Source organism: Thermobia domestica, chromosome 9 (assembly GCF_964235325.1).
Source record: "Thermobia domestica chromosome 9, izTheDome1.hap1.1, whole genome shotgun sequence".
NCBI lineage: Eukaryota > Metazoa > Arthropoda > Insecta > Zygentoma > Lepismatidae > Thermobia > Thermobia domestica.
Genome location: NC_137462.1, coordinates 141538674 through 141554139, shown reverse-complemented (window position 1 = coordinate 141554139; position 15466 = coordinate 141538674). Strand labels below are relative to the sequence as shown.

Below are 15466 nucleotides of genomic sequence, written 5' to 3'. Positions count from 1 at the left end.
TAAAATAGAAGAAAAAGAGCACACAGCAACGCATAAACATGGCTCTCTATAAAGTAAACTGAAACGCTTATACTTAAGATTTACTGTGGGGTGAAATCTTTTTCACCAGGACTACTTCACTCAACTTTTGAACAAGCATTTAATAACTACTTCTCTCGACTTTTTGGACAACCATGTTTACGAACGTGTTTACGTCATTTCTTACTAGGTACTTCGAAAAGGCATACAAAAATAAATGAAATATCCGCGTATATATAAATAAATATGTTATGGATATCAAAGTAAAGAGGACAGAAAAAATTCCATATTAAATCCTCAGAAGACACCCACACCTAACTAAAAAGTAACATAAATTGGTACACTCCCTAAACAAAAAGTAGCATTACGTTACTCAAACTACGAATATTCAAAATTTGTTTTCATACTTTTTATTCTTTATTTTTCCCCATCAGTTTGCCGCGTAATGCTACATTTTTGATTGATGCTTCTCGCTAGTATTGTAATGAACTGATTGCGACCTTTGATTGAATCTGTACCGCAATTAGGAGGAGCATGAGTTTATATTATCTGGTATTAATCTGTATATTTCCACACTACTACTGTTTATGTGCAATGTAACTAATGCACACACACCACGCATCACAAAAAAAAAAAAAAATGTCAGTATAAACATATGATCTAAACCGCATATTTCCGAGCAAGAGGGTGCCAAAAACGGTAGGAAAGTAAACATATTCAAAATTGGAAAACAAATACATAATTGTATTCCTAGAAGCAGTAAAAAACTGTCCGATATTTCGGATACATACACAAGCATCCTTTTACGAGCAACAAAGAGCCTTAATACATGTTACGCAGAAAATTCTTCATATGTTTCTACCATCAGTTTCAACAGAGCCCTTTAAACTTTTTGTAAAGTATTTTTCGAAGTGACGTCGGTACAAGTAAGAAATTTTGGGGTAAGGTAGTATTTTTTTTTTTTTGCAAATTTTTAAGAATGAGACATCCACTGATATTAATTCCAATTTATATACTGTATGTTCACATTTTCGTATGACTAATTTTGTGCTCGGCCATTTGTTATATTGATTAATAGAATGTATGGAACACATATTTCAAAATTATAAAAGAACTCACGTAACTGTACCGTACTCTTATATGCAGCCGTACACATCTGTTCAACATTTCGGATACATGCACGAGTATCTTTTTACGAGGAACAAAGAGGCTCTGTGCAAGGGATTCTCCAAAAGTCTCTGAAATAAAGGTAGGTCCAAATAGGTATGGCATATATTATTCGTACGACCACCAAACACTAGTTGCTGAATGTTTAAGGTGGATGATAGTTCATGGCAATACCCACCGTCGTTAATGCGCTTGTTTCGTACAGACGTACTCCCATGCAGTCACCAGCTTTGTCTTGTTCTGCACCAAACTGGATGCAGTTTTCGCTCTCGTGACCACCTCTAACAAAGGTTAGTGCATGTTTATGGTGAACAGCAGCTTTTTACGTAGTTTTGATAGAATTCCACACTGCACCTATAATGATTCCACACTGCACCGAGAGAAAGCCGGTTAGAGCTTCGCAGGGCACGTTGTTTTCTGTCTTACATCTAAATGAGAAAGGGGACCTGTGATCTAGAACCTTGCCACTATCAACGCATATAATATACGTATTCAGAATACTAGCAACAGAAATATACATATATACATGATTGATTATAATAAAAATGTCTATCAGATATTTGTTAAAGTAGTACTTCTAACATGAAGAAACGGTGAATATCTGTGTAGTGGTGACTAATTCATATAATAAGGTATCGCTCCTATGGGGCTCTATTGCAGTGAATTGATCCACTCGTGGTTTTTAGTGGCAACCTAGCACAAGCTGGTTTGTTTTTGCACATTTTGCCGTGCTGCAAACCTGGCGGAGATTAATGGAATGTTACTTTTTCTGCATAAACAAACGCTTTCACAGCATATCAGATTGCAGGCATATTATCAATCTGTAAGTTGTTATAGTCCATGTTCCGTTAAGGGGGTCCAGAACTACATTGGACCCTCTCAAGCTAACCTAACATAACCTGACCTAAGCTAACCTAATATAACGTTACATTATGCAGTGGTGCCCACCCCCTTCGTGTCCATGACGCACCCCCCCTCAATTGCCTATCCGTAGGTGTTCTTCCATGAAAAAAAAAATCTTTTCGATTTATTTTTACACCCTCTCAAACATATTTATATAGATTTTTACCCCCCCCCCAATATTTCAATGACGCAGTTTGCGTCATAGCCCCCCCTTGTGGGCACCCCTGCATTATGTAATCAAAGGAAAATCAATAGAAAGAAGTGGTGTCAAAGACACTGGACCCCTTAACGGAACATTGACCGTTGTTATTTACACATGCACGAAAAAAATAACATTGTAGAACACATTAAGGCCTTTTTTTTTTTAAAAAAAAAAAGTAATGGGTAAAATTTACAATACTGGGTCCAGCTGCGTATCAGGAAGTGGGCACGCTTTAAAAGGGTATTGTAGAGTAAACCAGAGTAGGGATAACTTGGGTAGAATAGGATCGGGTTAGTTTAGGCTTAGTAAAATTTGCATCAATTTTGTTAAAAATTAATCAAATATAATCTGTAGTACCTACGTATGGATACCAACTAGATCGGATATTGTAAAGATCATCGAAAATAATTAATGTGAAATAATTTCATAAAGCGGCCCCTATATTCCGTATTTACACGCCCACAGGTATATCCTCATACTTTCCGCATGCTTCCTTACAGAAAATGTCTTCAAAGAATCATTACCAACACGCAAATTCTCTGTACAAGCACGGCTTTAATCTGCACTAATTCTAAAACACTCAAACTAACAATAAAATAGAGCGATATATTCCTAATATTATTTCGTCGAATATCTTTCCTGCATTTTTTTTTTATTTTATACCACCTTTTAAAACAAATTTGTGCGCAGAACGTTCCTCTCCTGACGACTACAAAAACAAACTCAGCTGATCATGATTTTCCCACTCTCATTGTTTGGAACAGTGTTGCAAGGAGACCTCAAATTCCGCCAAACTCTTGAACAACACCGCCAGAATTTTACCAGAAAGTATTGTCAGGATAGCGCTACTGCTAAGAAAGATGCATATTTTAGATCAGATACATAAAAAAAAAAAAAAAAAAAAAAAAGTTTTGAACAAATATACTTACAGTTACCACTATTATATTATCTGTAATGCTGAATATGTTTCTTTGTCTTTTTATCCTGTAGTTAAAAATATTATCAAGTCTTTTGTAATCCTTCGGCCTACATCACACAATACACATTCCAGCGCGTATGACACAGCGCTCTGAAACTTGTATAGATAAAGTTATAGTAGATGTTGAAACTACTTCCTATTCAACAAACAATTGTAACACATTACTCTCTCACCATAACGCAGTTCAACACAATATAACTCTTTAAGATCAAGAACAGTGGCGTCTATTCAGACTTCTCTTGAGGGGTGCAAGAGCACCACCGACAAAAGACTTTCAAGTTCTGTACTATTATATTAGTAGACAATGGATTAAAGTATATGTATTTCTCAAACTCTTGCGGGGATGATTGCCCCCTCTGCCCCCTAAATGACGCTCCTGATCAAGAACCAGTTTATCTTGAAAAAAAAATGAGTAATGCACCCCACACACTAGCGTATTTTTCCGTCGTAACCATAAAATTTCATACGGTAGTCTTGTTAGCAGCTGTCAGTGTGTTAGTGTATGGAACCTGTCGTAAGTGTACAGAATTTTGGTACACTGAAAAGTCTGGCTGCTTTTAACTTCGGGAGTACATACGGTCCATAAAAATGACTCAGATGAAAGAGTTTTCGAGCAGCAGGTGGTTTCTAGCTCTTTCCACGGCCTTCTCCCCGGTTTCGTCTTATTGTTTTTAGAAGAGAAAACCTGTTCTTGAGTTGTCTTCGCGAATGTTTACGGTGTTTACGGTGGACTCACCAGAAATCATTATCCCAAGGCAATAAGAAATGGACCAAAGTGAATGAAATTGTGCACAGATATTTTAGACATAAAATGAGGGAATACGGGTTTCATATGTTAATGGAAAAAACCGCTGGGTGGGGCACGGACCCCTCTAAACCTTTGATCACGAAATATCAAAAGTGCTTATAACAGTACGTCAGATTGTGTAAAGGACATGAAGAATTGCAACGAAACATTGTGTAGGGAAAATACAAAAAAATAAACCAACATGAGTTTTCTTTTTCTGCGGAAAAAAACGTTTTAAGGGGCAAAAAGCCCCATCCAAATTGACGCTCGAAAGGCCAGAAGAAGTGAATCGAAGTGAACGAAATTATGCACAGATATTGTAGACATAAAATGAGGTAATACGTGTTTCGTATTTTCCTGAAAATACAAAAACTGTTGGATGGACCGAGGCGTTGGGTGGCGGAAGGAGCGGACCGAAGCGAATGAAATAGTATGTAAATATTGGATATGTAAAATAATGCTTTTCGTGTTTCACAAGTGGCTCCATCCGATTCCTTCAAATTTGGCAGATTAATAGTAATGGTAAACAGTATAGCGTATTTTATAGTATTTCAGGAGGTGCCTTTAACCCTTTTTCCACATAAACAAAAGCACGTGTCGATTTATTTCCTGTTTACTGCTGATATGCGAAATTTTAAGCAAATCGGATAAAAACACTTGAAAAACACGAAAGGCTTTATATTACATATCTAATATCTACACACAATTTCATTTACTTCGGTCCTCCTCATAGGCGGCGCAGGATTTTGGTAATGTGGGTGCAGACAAGGATGGGAGAACACATTCTAACATTTTTGCCAGAACGCTCTACACTATTGAGCCTTAAGATCTCAAAAATAATCCCTAAGTTTGGCTTTAAAAAAGAAAAACAAAAAAACAAACAAACAAACAAAAAAAACACGGCATGATAGCAAGTAACTTATGAGAGACTTAAGAAATGACTCAAATATATCCAAACACAGGAAACAAGAAGTATACAAAATAGAAAGGATTGTTGTAGGAAATCTGAAAATCAAAGTTAATGTGGGTGCAGCTGCACCCACTGCACCCACTGTGGTGCCGCCTATGCTCCTCCTTCCTGCGCTATTACGGTAATATTTACTTTCTTTTTCGGAGGGGGCCTAGGTCCCAACACTGTTTTTCAACACAAATTAAAACACGTTTCATTTATTGTTTTGCAAATTGTCCCTATACGAAGTTTCGTTACAATTCTCCATGTCATTTAGAAACTTCTAACGTATAGGGAAGACCGGGGCTGGTTGGCAGCAGGGGCTGGTTGACGAACTGCATATAACTCCTTCATTAATTAGCATAATGAGCTGTTGCTGCTGTCATAAAAGAGCGACCTATGGATGCAGCTGCCACCTTCATATGGAATTTGTAACTTGCGGATTATGGCGGCGTCTATTAGATAAAGAGTGTTTTTCCCAGTCTGAAGTATTTTTTTCAGTTCTCCGTTGCAACATCACAGAATCGTCACTACTTGGAGTACAGAGGTAAGTAATATAGCTGTTAAGTGATTTTTTTCTGTTGACGGGAGGAAAGGTCTTAGTAATGGGCGTTGAGGAGGCCCTGGCACCACTGATACCCTGACGGTGAAGGTGTATAGAGAGAAAGAAGGAAATTGCTTGTTTTGTTGATCCCTTGAAAGTTTTGTGTATTTTGAGATTAAAAATAAATTGTACAGTTGGAAGAAGAGATGTGTAGACATTTCTGTGGCGACCATGACAAGACTTGCATAATGTTTTTGAAGTTTCTGTTTACGTGAGTGAAGTAAATACTGTACACAGCATGGAACGTTTGCAAAAGCAGAGAAAAGCAGCTAGAACTGCTTTTACTAAAACAGAAAATAAACTGAAACAATTAATAGACGGTGATCCAGATAAGCAGGAGGTGCGCGTGTGTTTCGAGTTACTGGAAGAGAGAGCAACAGAACTGATGAGCTAAACTCCAAAATAATGTATCTTTCACTGGACGAAGAGCATGCTGATTTGGACAAAGGAGTAGAGGAGGTAGAAAATTACCGAAGCAGACTCCATCACGTCATTCGGTAACATTTTAAACAGTGCGGATAAAGAGGAAAGTCTATGCAGTGCAAGTGTAAAGAAGTTTAAGTTACCGAAATTAGAACTGCGGAAGTTTAGTGGTGAAATAAATAAAAGATTGGTTAAATTTTTGGAGCCAGTTTTAAAAAATTGACCAGGATGAAGATATAGCACCCGAGGACAAGTTTCAGTATTTGATTCAAGCAACTGTTGAAGGTTCCCGGGCTAGAGAAGTTGTTGAAATATCCCTCCCCCCCCCCAGTGCAGAAAACTATCCCAAAGTAGTAGAAAGCTTAAAAAACAAGTTTGGTAGAGATGAACTTCAAGTAGAAGTCTATGTAAGAGAAGTGTTGAAACTAGTTATTTCTACTCACCAATCCAAAGGAGTAGTGACGTTGTCTACGTTATATGATAAACTTGAGTGCTACTTACGTGCTTTAGAAACGTTAGGTGTTACCACAGACAAGTGTGCTTCTATGTTATTCCCTCTTGTAGAATCATGTTTTCCTGAGGAATTTTTGAAGGCGTGGAATCGTAGTGTTAACTTGAATGTGACGAAAGTTGGCGATGCGAAAGAAAGACTTTCCAATCTAATGAAATGTCTAAAGTCGGAAGTTGAAAGTGAAGAGAGAATCAATCTTGCTATGGCTGGTTTCGGTTTGAAAACTGCGAAAATCAATCTCGGAAAGTTAAGTTTTCAAACAAACAGTGGGGAAAGGATCAAGTGCCAAAAGCTGCGGGGTTAGTGGCTACCCAGAAAATTGTAGACATAATTAATAAGTGCGTTTTTTGTGAGAAATCACACAGCAGTTCTGATTGTTTCAGTGCTCAGAAAATGAGTAGGTTAGACCATTGATAGTGTTGAAAGAAAAGGGGTACTGTTACCTGTGTATGAAACCAGGCCATATATCGAAAAAGTGCAAGCCTAATTTGATATGTGTTGTTTGTGGGAAGAAACATGTAACTTTAATGTGTGCGGAAATAAAAACATCAAGTGAGATATCTGACACGACAGGCAATCGTGATGTTGCAATGACGAATTTTTCTCAGAATCCGAAAGTGTTTCTCCAGACATTAAGAGTAAAACTTCTGTCTGATCAACGTGAAACATGCGTGCGTGTTTTGGTTGATACCGGATCACAGAAGTCGTACATTTTAAATGGTGTAGTAGAACAGATGGGGTACACTTCGCATAAAGAAGAGACAGTTGTTCATGCTCTGTTCGGGGGCTTAAACACAGAGCGTCAAAATCATAAGTGCTACAAGATATGTCTGGGTAATCTCAGTAAGACATTTACATGTAATTTTGACGTTTTGGATCAGACTGTCATATGTGGGGATGTTGCTCCGGTCGGAAATGGCTCTTGGGTGACAGAATTAAAAGAGAAGAAGATCGTTTTGTCAGATTCGGTAAAACAAATGAACCTATTTCCGTTCTTATTAGGGCTGATGTGGCAGGAAAGTTATTGACGGGTCAGCGAGTGGAGTTGGCGTGCGGTCTTGTAGCTATCGAGACATATTTGGGTTGGACATTTATGGGAAAAGTGCCTCGAGAGGAAACAGCTGATTTGAATGTAGCTTTGATGGTAACCTCGTTATTTGGAAAGGAGGGAAACTTGTCCGACCTTTGGAAATTAGATTCAATAGGTATCACGGACCCTGTCGAGAAGAAATCAAAAGCAGAACACGAGCTTTCCGTTAAACAGTGTTTTCTCGATTCTGTAAAATTTACAGTATGCGGACGATATGAAGTTTCTTTACCATGGTGCGATGGGCATCTGCCGCTTCCAACGGATTTCAAGGAGGCTGAAAAACGATTGAAGAGCACCACGCGCAAACTGAAGAGAGAAGCTCTGTATGAGGACTATGAAAAGGTTCTGTTTCAATGGCAGGCAAGTGGAATCACTGAAGAAGTTTCAACAGATGATTCCAGTACTTGTGGGCATTATCTTCCTCATAGACCTGTAGTAAAAGACACTAGTGTTACTACCCGCATCCGCCCCGTATTTGATGCATCCTCCAGATTACCGACCTATCTTTCATTGAATCAGTGTCTCGAGTGTGGTCCAAACCTGATTGAGTTTGGTGTTCTTTTAAGATTTCGGGAGAAAATAATCGGAGTCACTGCCGATATAGAAAAAGCGTTTCTCTAAATCAGTGTTAAAGCGGAGGACAGAGACTATCTATGGTTTCTTTGGTGGGAGAATGATTAGGACGGAAAAATGAAGGTGTTTCGCTACGCCTGAATTGTTTTTGGGCTGAAGTGTAGTCCGTTTATTTTAGGGGCCGTCATAGAATACCATTTAAAAAGGGTTTTGGATATTGACAATGACTGGTCCCAACAAATGCTGAAAAGCTTCTACGTCGATAATATAGTGGCAAGTGTTCGGGATAAAGACCAGCTGCAGAAGTTTGTATCGGAAGCTACAGATGTGATGACACAAGGAGGCTTTAATCTGAGAGGATTAAAACATTCGTTTGAAGAACAGCTAATCCCTGCTTTAGTTCTTGGTCTCTGTTGGAACAAACAGACAGATACTTTGCATTTCAACTTGGCATGGTTGGAAGACGTTGAATTGGAAATTATCACGAAGAAGACAATGCTATCGATCGCACATAAAGTTTTTGACCCGATTGGAATTACTGCCCTTGTTATGGTTTATCCCAAAATGATGTTACAGAAAACCTGGAAATTGGAAATAGGCTGGGATGATGAAATCGGTGGTAATTTGAAAGAATTTTTGAGATGGTTCCAAGAATTAAAGGTCTTGCGTAATATTAGTATTCCTAGATGGATTGGAGTTACTGAAAATCTAGAACACTGCACGATCCATACCTTTTGCGACGCTAGTCAAGACAATTATGCAGCGGTCACTTTTCTGAGGATAGGAAACAATGGAAAATCGGTGGTAAAGTTGCTTCCAGCGAAATCTCGCATTGAACCTTGAACATTCTTGGAATTGCTGGCGGCTTTAATAGAAGCACGGTTAGCTAAGTCGGTGTGTGAAGCTTTCCCTTGGAAGGATGTGCAGTTATTTTTCTGGAGTGATTCAACCATTGTTTTAGCCTGGATTCTAAGAGATGAGAACTGGTCTGTTTTCGTGAGAAATAGGGTACAAGAAATACGACAACTTTCTTTTCCGTCATCCTGGGGGTATGTCATGGGAGCAGAGAATCCGGCGGACCTTCCGTCAAGGGGCTGCAGGGCAAAGCACCTTGTAGGAGTGCAGTGGTGGGAGGGTTATGCATGGTTGGCAAACTCGATTGAGACTTGGCCTTGTTCAAACTACAATGACCAGACCAAAGACAAGGAAACAATACAAAGCGAGATGCGAACTACTTGTCTAACCATCTTTGAAACTGTGGAAGCCGATTGGTACTACAAGAAGTTTTCAAAATACGAACAGGTTGTGCAAATGGTGGGTTGGATTCTTCGGTTCTTGAGTAATTGCAGGTCCCAACGCGATTGAAGGCAATTTGGAGAACTGGCATGTAAAGAATTTTTCGATGCGGAAAAAATTGTTTTTGATCCAGACAGAATCTTTTATCAGCGTAGAGGATGGAAAACTGAAATGTTTAGAAGTTTTCAAAGACAACAAGGATGTCATACGGGTGAAGACAAAAATTGTTTACAGGAAAGATGATGAGGATTTCCGAAGCCCAATGGTGTTACTGTCAAAGCACAAAGTTGTGAAGCGACTGATCTACCATCACCATGTGAAACATCAGCACGCTGGTACACAAATATTGTTGAATATACTCAGAGAGCGAATTGGATTTTAAGTGGCAGGAAAACAGTGAGAGCTGTGGTAAACGAGTGCGTCAGCTGCAAAAGACATGCTGCGAAAAATGCAAAACCAGTAACCGCGCCGCTTCCCGAAGATCGCGTTCGAGATGCAAAAGTGTTCGAAGTGGTAGGAGTAGACATGGCTGACCCACTTTTTCTGAAGGGTAATCAGAAGGCCTGGGTGTGTGTTTTCACTTGTGCTGTGTACAGGGCAGTGCATTTTGAACTTGTAACGGCACTGTCGACGGATGTCTTCCTTTTAGCTCTCCGGCCTGTGCAACGTTTGCATCCGTTAGAAGTAAGCAACCAGAACTTGTGAAAAGATCGGGTGGTTCATTCTGGAGCGCTCCTCGCGAAAAACCGTTGGACTCTAAACTGTCATGCTTAAAATCGAGAAGTGGTCGTAATATCAAAGTTCCAGACAGACTTGATTTGTAAAAGAAAAAAGGGAGATTTCTGTAGTAGACCATGTTGAGTTGTCCACCAACTCAAGGTGGGAGGATGTTAAGTGATTTTTTGTGTTGAGGAAGGGTGTTAATAATGGGCGTTGAAGAGGCCCTGGTACCACTGATACCGTGACGGTGAAGGAGTATACAAAGAGAGAGGGAAATTGCTTGTTTTGTTGATTCCTTGAAAGTTTTGTTTATTTTGAGATTAAAAAAAAAATGTACAGTTGGAAGAGATGTGTAGACGTTTGTACCCTTGTTCTAACAATAACATTAGTTAGATCTGAACTTTGTTTTTATGGATATTCAAACAATAAAACGTAAATCCCAAAAAATAGCTGAGTAATTACGACTTTGTTACACAAATGGGCTTGGGGTTAGTTGGCGTATAGCATTTGGGGTTGGTTGGCAAGTGCTCCAAAGAACCCCGTGTGGAATTTTATTTCATTTTACTTTTATTGTTACATTGTTTGTTTTATTGTTATGCTGTTTACAGTTCTACCAATTTTTTATTTCAATGTTATAGAATAGCATGCACGTATTGGATTACTGTCAAAATTTAGAAATTGAGATAAGACTGTATGCCGGACTCTGAATTTTCTGAATAGGCCTAATTCTAAGGATCAAGAATATTTTGTATGTGCTCTTTTGTTACAAAAATAGAGACCTAGCTATTACTTTTTATTGCTTTGTGGAAAGTAGGAAATAAACTGCATTTCTCGATAATTCAGCTAAAACATATCTTAGTTTCCCTTAGCTACTTTGTGAACAGCGGGAAATAAACTATGTCTCTTGATAGTTCAGTTATTTAAATTACATTTTGAAATAATGTGAAGAATTAACCTACACCAAATCATATTAAAACTGATGTGGTTTGATAATCTTGTAGCATTCAATGTCATGACAACCAAGCAAGTATGAAAGAAAAAAGTTTTCATATTTCATGATGTTGATTTTTTTAAATGTTGTGAATAAAAGTCATTTCAAACTTCAAATAGCCTACTTCATTGCAATATATATAATAGAATTTAGAAAAATAACGTTTGTTTCGAATAAATTCATTTTTTGTTTGTGTTTTACTATATTTAAAAAGTATGCCAACTAGCCCCACAATATCAGCCAACCAGCCCCTTACTAGGAGGGTCGGTTGGAATAATCCGTTTTAAAAGAAAGAAAAATTTATTTCCCGAAAACTGTAAGCAGCAAAACAAAAACAAAAATTGAATTTATTAGAGGAAACATTGGTCTGTAAGTACACATCCATAACATTGCAATACAGTGCACCATCTGATCATAAAAAAATAAAGAATGAAAAGTTCGCTAACCAGCCCCGGTCTCCCCTACTTATTTGCACTTTATATATTTCTTAATCAACGGTTTGGAAGGTCCGTGCCCCACCCAACCGTTTTTTTTAGGAAAATACGAAACCCGTATTAACTCATTTTACGTCTGCATTATCTGTGCACAATTTCATTCACATCGCACCACTTCTTGCCTTTCGGGAATCAAATTTCAAAATATGGATGGGGGCTTTTGTCCCCTAAAACCGATTTCCCGCAGAAAATAAAAAACTCGTGTTCGTTTCTTTTGCGTATTCACACTACACAGTTTCTTTTCAATTCTTCATGTCCTTTAGGCACTTCCGATATACTGTTATTACCACTTCTGATACTTCATGATCAAAGGTTTGGAATGGTCCATGCAACACCCAACCGTTTTTTTTCAGGAAATACGAAACCCGTATTAACTCATTTTACGTCTGCATTATCTGTGCACAATTTCATTCACTTCGCTCCACTTCTTGCCTTTCGGGAGTCAAATTTCAAAATATGGGTGGGGAATTTTTCCCCTAAAACCATTTTTCCGCAGAAAAAATTCTTATTCGTTTTTTTTATGCGTATTGTCACTCCACAGTTTCGTTCCAATTCTTCATGTCATTTAAGCACTTCTGACATACTATTGTTAGCACTTTTGATACTTTGTGATAAAAGGTTTGGAGGGGTCCGTGCCCCACCCAACCATTTTTTTTTCAGAAAAATAGGAAACCCATATTTTCCCATTTTACGTCTCCAATATATATGGACAATTTTGTTCACTTTGGTTTATTTGTTTTTTTCCTTTCGAGCGTCAAAATCCAAAATTTTAGATGGGGCTTTTGCCCCCTAAACATTTTTCCCGCAGAAAATAAAAAAACCGTATTCATTTGTTTTTGAGTATTGTTCCTATACAAAGTTTCGTTGCAATTCTTCATATCCTCACACACATCTGACATACTGTTATTAGCATTTCTCATATTACATGATGAAAGTTTTGGAGGGATCTGTGTTCCACCCAATTGTTTTCCTAAGGAAAATACGAAACCTTTCTTAATTTTGTGTGTACAATAACTATGCACAATTTCGTTCACTTCTATTCACTTCTTCTGGCATTTCGAGCGTCAACCTTCAAAATTTTAGATGGGGTTTTGCCCCTTACAACGGTTTTTCCGCAGAAAAAATAAAACCCGTATTGGTTTATTTTTTTCGTATTGTTCCTACACAAAGTTTAATTGCAATTCTATATGTCCTTTACACATATCTAACATACTGTTGTTAGCACTTTTGACATTTCGTTAAAACTATATTGTATATTTATTTTGGGAATTTCTTCCATTTTTATATCTTGGTTTCGGGGAACGGTGCATAAAAGTACACAATCTGTCGTGTAGAAGAAGAAGAAGAAATAAATTTATACTGTAGTTGATTATAAATACAAAGAAATAAGATTTAATGTCAGTAGCTAAATATATATGTTCATTTTATGTATACAATAGGTACTCTTCGTTACCATAACAGCGGATAATTGTTTATTTAAAATGTTGCTATGACAACCATTGAAAAAAGAAAAAGTATACATGTTGGCCGCCATGTGCATACTTCTGATGCACAAATAATGGGGTGCAAAATACACCGAAATATGGCTAACGTGTTAATGAAGTTAAGTGAAAAGAAATAAAAGCTAATAGTGTTACAAGATGTCTTATTTAAGGTATTTTGACTGTGTTGATATGTCTAAAAATTACACGAACTGTGGGTTGGAATAACATAAATATAACGTTACATCGTGATCAAAGATTTGGAAGGGTCCGTGCCCCACCCAGCAGTTTTTTCCAGGAAAATACGAAACCTGTATCTCCTCATTTTACGTCTACAGTATCTGTGCACAATTTCATTTACTTTGATCCACTTGTTTTTGCCTTTCGGGAGTCAAGTTTCAAAATTTTGGGTGGGAACTTTTGCCCCCCTAAAACCGTTTCTCCGCAGAAAATAAAAAAACCCGTATTCGTTTGTTTTTGCGTGTTGTCCCTACACAGAGTTTATAAGAGGGTGTTAGTTTTGTTTTTTGTGGGCTACCGTTTGAGTAAATAGATTTAATGGTATCGGGTTTGATCCCTGAACGTCCTTATACTGATTCATGAAAAAAAAACAGACTTTTGGATTAAGAAATACCAACCCACCAGTAAACATTAACTAACTAATAACTAAACTGGTGAAACTCAGGATTTGAACCATGGACTTTTGATATATACCGTGTTTGTGATTACTCCCTGCGTCCACCTCAGCTGGATCAGCTGATCGTTTCGTTCGTGGTTACCCAGTACATGGTCAGTGTTCGGGGAAGGTTGAGTACAATATATATATTTTTTATGTATTCCACGAAAGACAATACCAACCTATTGCACTGCAAAAACTGCAAACATAATAAATAAAACACATGCACAATACTTATCCTCTAACGCAAAATATTATATAGCATGCACACTATTACGGCACTTGCATATCAATTAACTCACACAAAACATATATTTGATACGTATATTTTAAGCTTTTCACATATTGTCGCACTCTACATTTTACAAGCACTAGAATACTTTTCGAGTGGCCCCCGTATTACGCGACGACCGAATATTGATATTTCCGCGCACGTATTTTCGGTTACGAAAGTCGAACAATTGATAACGTAGGCTAGAACACTGTTCACTGATGACGAGAGTTTTTAGCGCTGTTTATTAGAATGTTTACTCCGTCTGCATGCTGGTTTTATTCTTCCTAGCATTGGTCCTCCGCTACATCATTTTGTAGTTTTTGTCGATAATTAAAACTTAGATGCATTTTCATATTTCTAGTTAAAACATTATTGATGAAATTAACACAACGAATTGCATTGAAACTTTTGACTTTGCAATTATCACTAAAAATATTACAGGGGTTGGTAGTATATTTTAATCTTTTTCGTTGTCCAAGTTTTACTTTTATCTTATAAAATATGAACACAAACTTAGTCATATTGATTGTTGATGCGTTTTTTCTAGTATGGGATACACATATCCACCTTCTTGATTTTGGTTGTTCAGAAGTTGATTGCTTTTCTTGCCTCAACGCACTTTTGCAGACAAAGAGAGCGAATTGATACGAATGGTGTAAGTATATAGTTCCTATAAAAATACACATTATTATTAAACATTTTAGTCACTTATACACCATTAAGAAAAATTTATTTTATTAATTGAATAACCAATACGTAGGCACTAGATGGTTCATTAAATATTAATCAATAATTAATAATTGAAGATATTCATATTTCAGACAACAGACTGCGTAGGTGTGAGTAAGGGAACGAGCGAACACCTTTCCAAATACGGTTCGGCGAGAGGTACTAGAATGTCTTGAGAAGAAAGGTACCTTCTCGGTAGAAAAATTTCATGGATTCGCTCTTCTGCAAATTTCGACTGGCTAGGCGCTAGTTCCAAGAATTTTCCTTAAGAATACGAGGGCTGGTGAAAACATACCAAATTTACTGTCACTTCTGGCGCCGGAGGGGAATGTGAACTGATTGAGCTCAATCATTGGGCAAGAACCCTAAGTTCCAATTCTTAAGAATTACACTTCATTATAAGAACACAATTACAAACTGGGTTGTCTATTCCACTGGTTTCCAAAGGGTTAAAATCACATTTTATTTTAAGTTTATTCACATTGACTTATTATAGTTTTTGAACGCACTTGAAAACGTGAGTTTACGAAATTTGGTATGATAATGGACACGAGGGGCCATATTGAACGACACAAGGGGCCATTATTATAATTTTTTAA

General features: G+C 37.5%; 2 protein-coding genes across 5 annotated transcripts in view; one reads left to right on the top strand and one right to left on the bottom strand.

The window, feature by feature from the left end:
* LOC145695069 (acid phosphatase type 7-like) overlaps positions 1-3098 on the bottom strand; it is a 38709-nt gene extending 35611 nt beyond the window's left edge. The window contains exon 1 of one of the 4 annotated variants that reach the window (XM_081771912.1): positions 2957-3098. Coding sequence is in view for 1 of the 4 variants with exons in the window: in XM_081771911.1 (XP_081628037.1) it covers positions 2652-2689 (38 nt within the window). In the remaining 3 variants the exon portion in view is untranslated. Of the gene's footprint in view, positions 1-1137; positions 1261-2647; positions 2705-2956 lie in introns of those variants that run through there. The other 3 variants (XM_081771911.1, XM_081771913.1, XM_081771915.1) reach the window with 3 other exon arrangements.
* Positions 3099-7432: 4334 nt separating this feature from the next.
* On the top strand, positions 7433-8254 carry LOC145661048 (uncharacterized). Its single transcript, XM_081726486.1, has one exon. It carries the CDS (start codon positions 7433-7435, stop codon positions 8252-8254), a length of 822 nt encoding a protein of 273 aa, XP_081582612.1.
* The last annotated feature ends 7212 nt before the right edge of the window (positions 8255-15466 follow it).

What these genes read in the sequence shown, in the direction of transcription:
- LOC145661048 (XM_081726486.1), top strand. Translation starts at nt 7,433, where the DNA reads ATGTGGGGATGTTGCTCCGGTCGGAAATGGCTCTTGGGTGACAGAATT.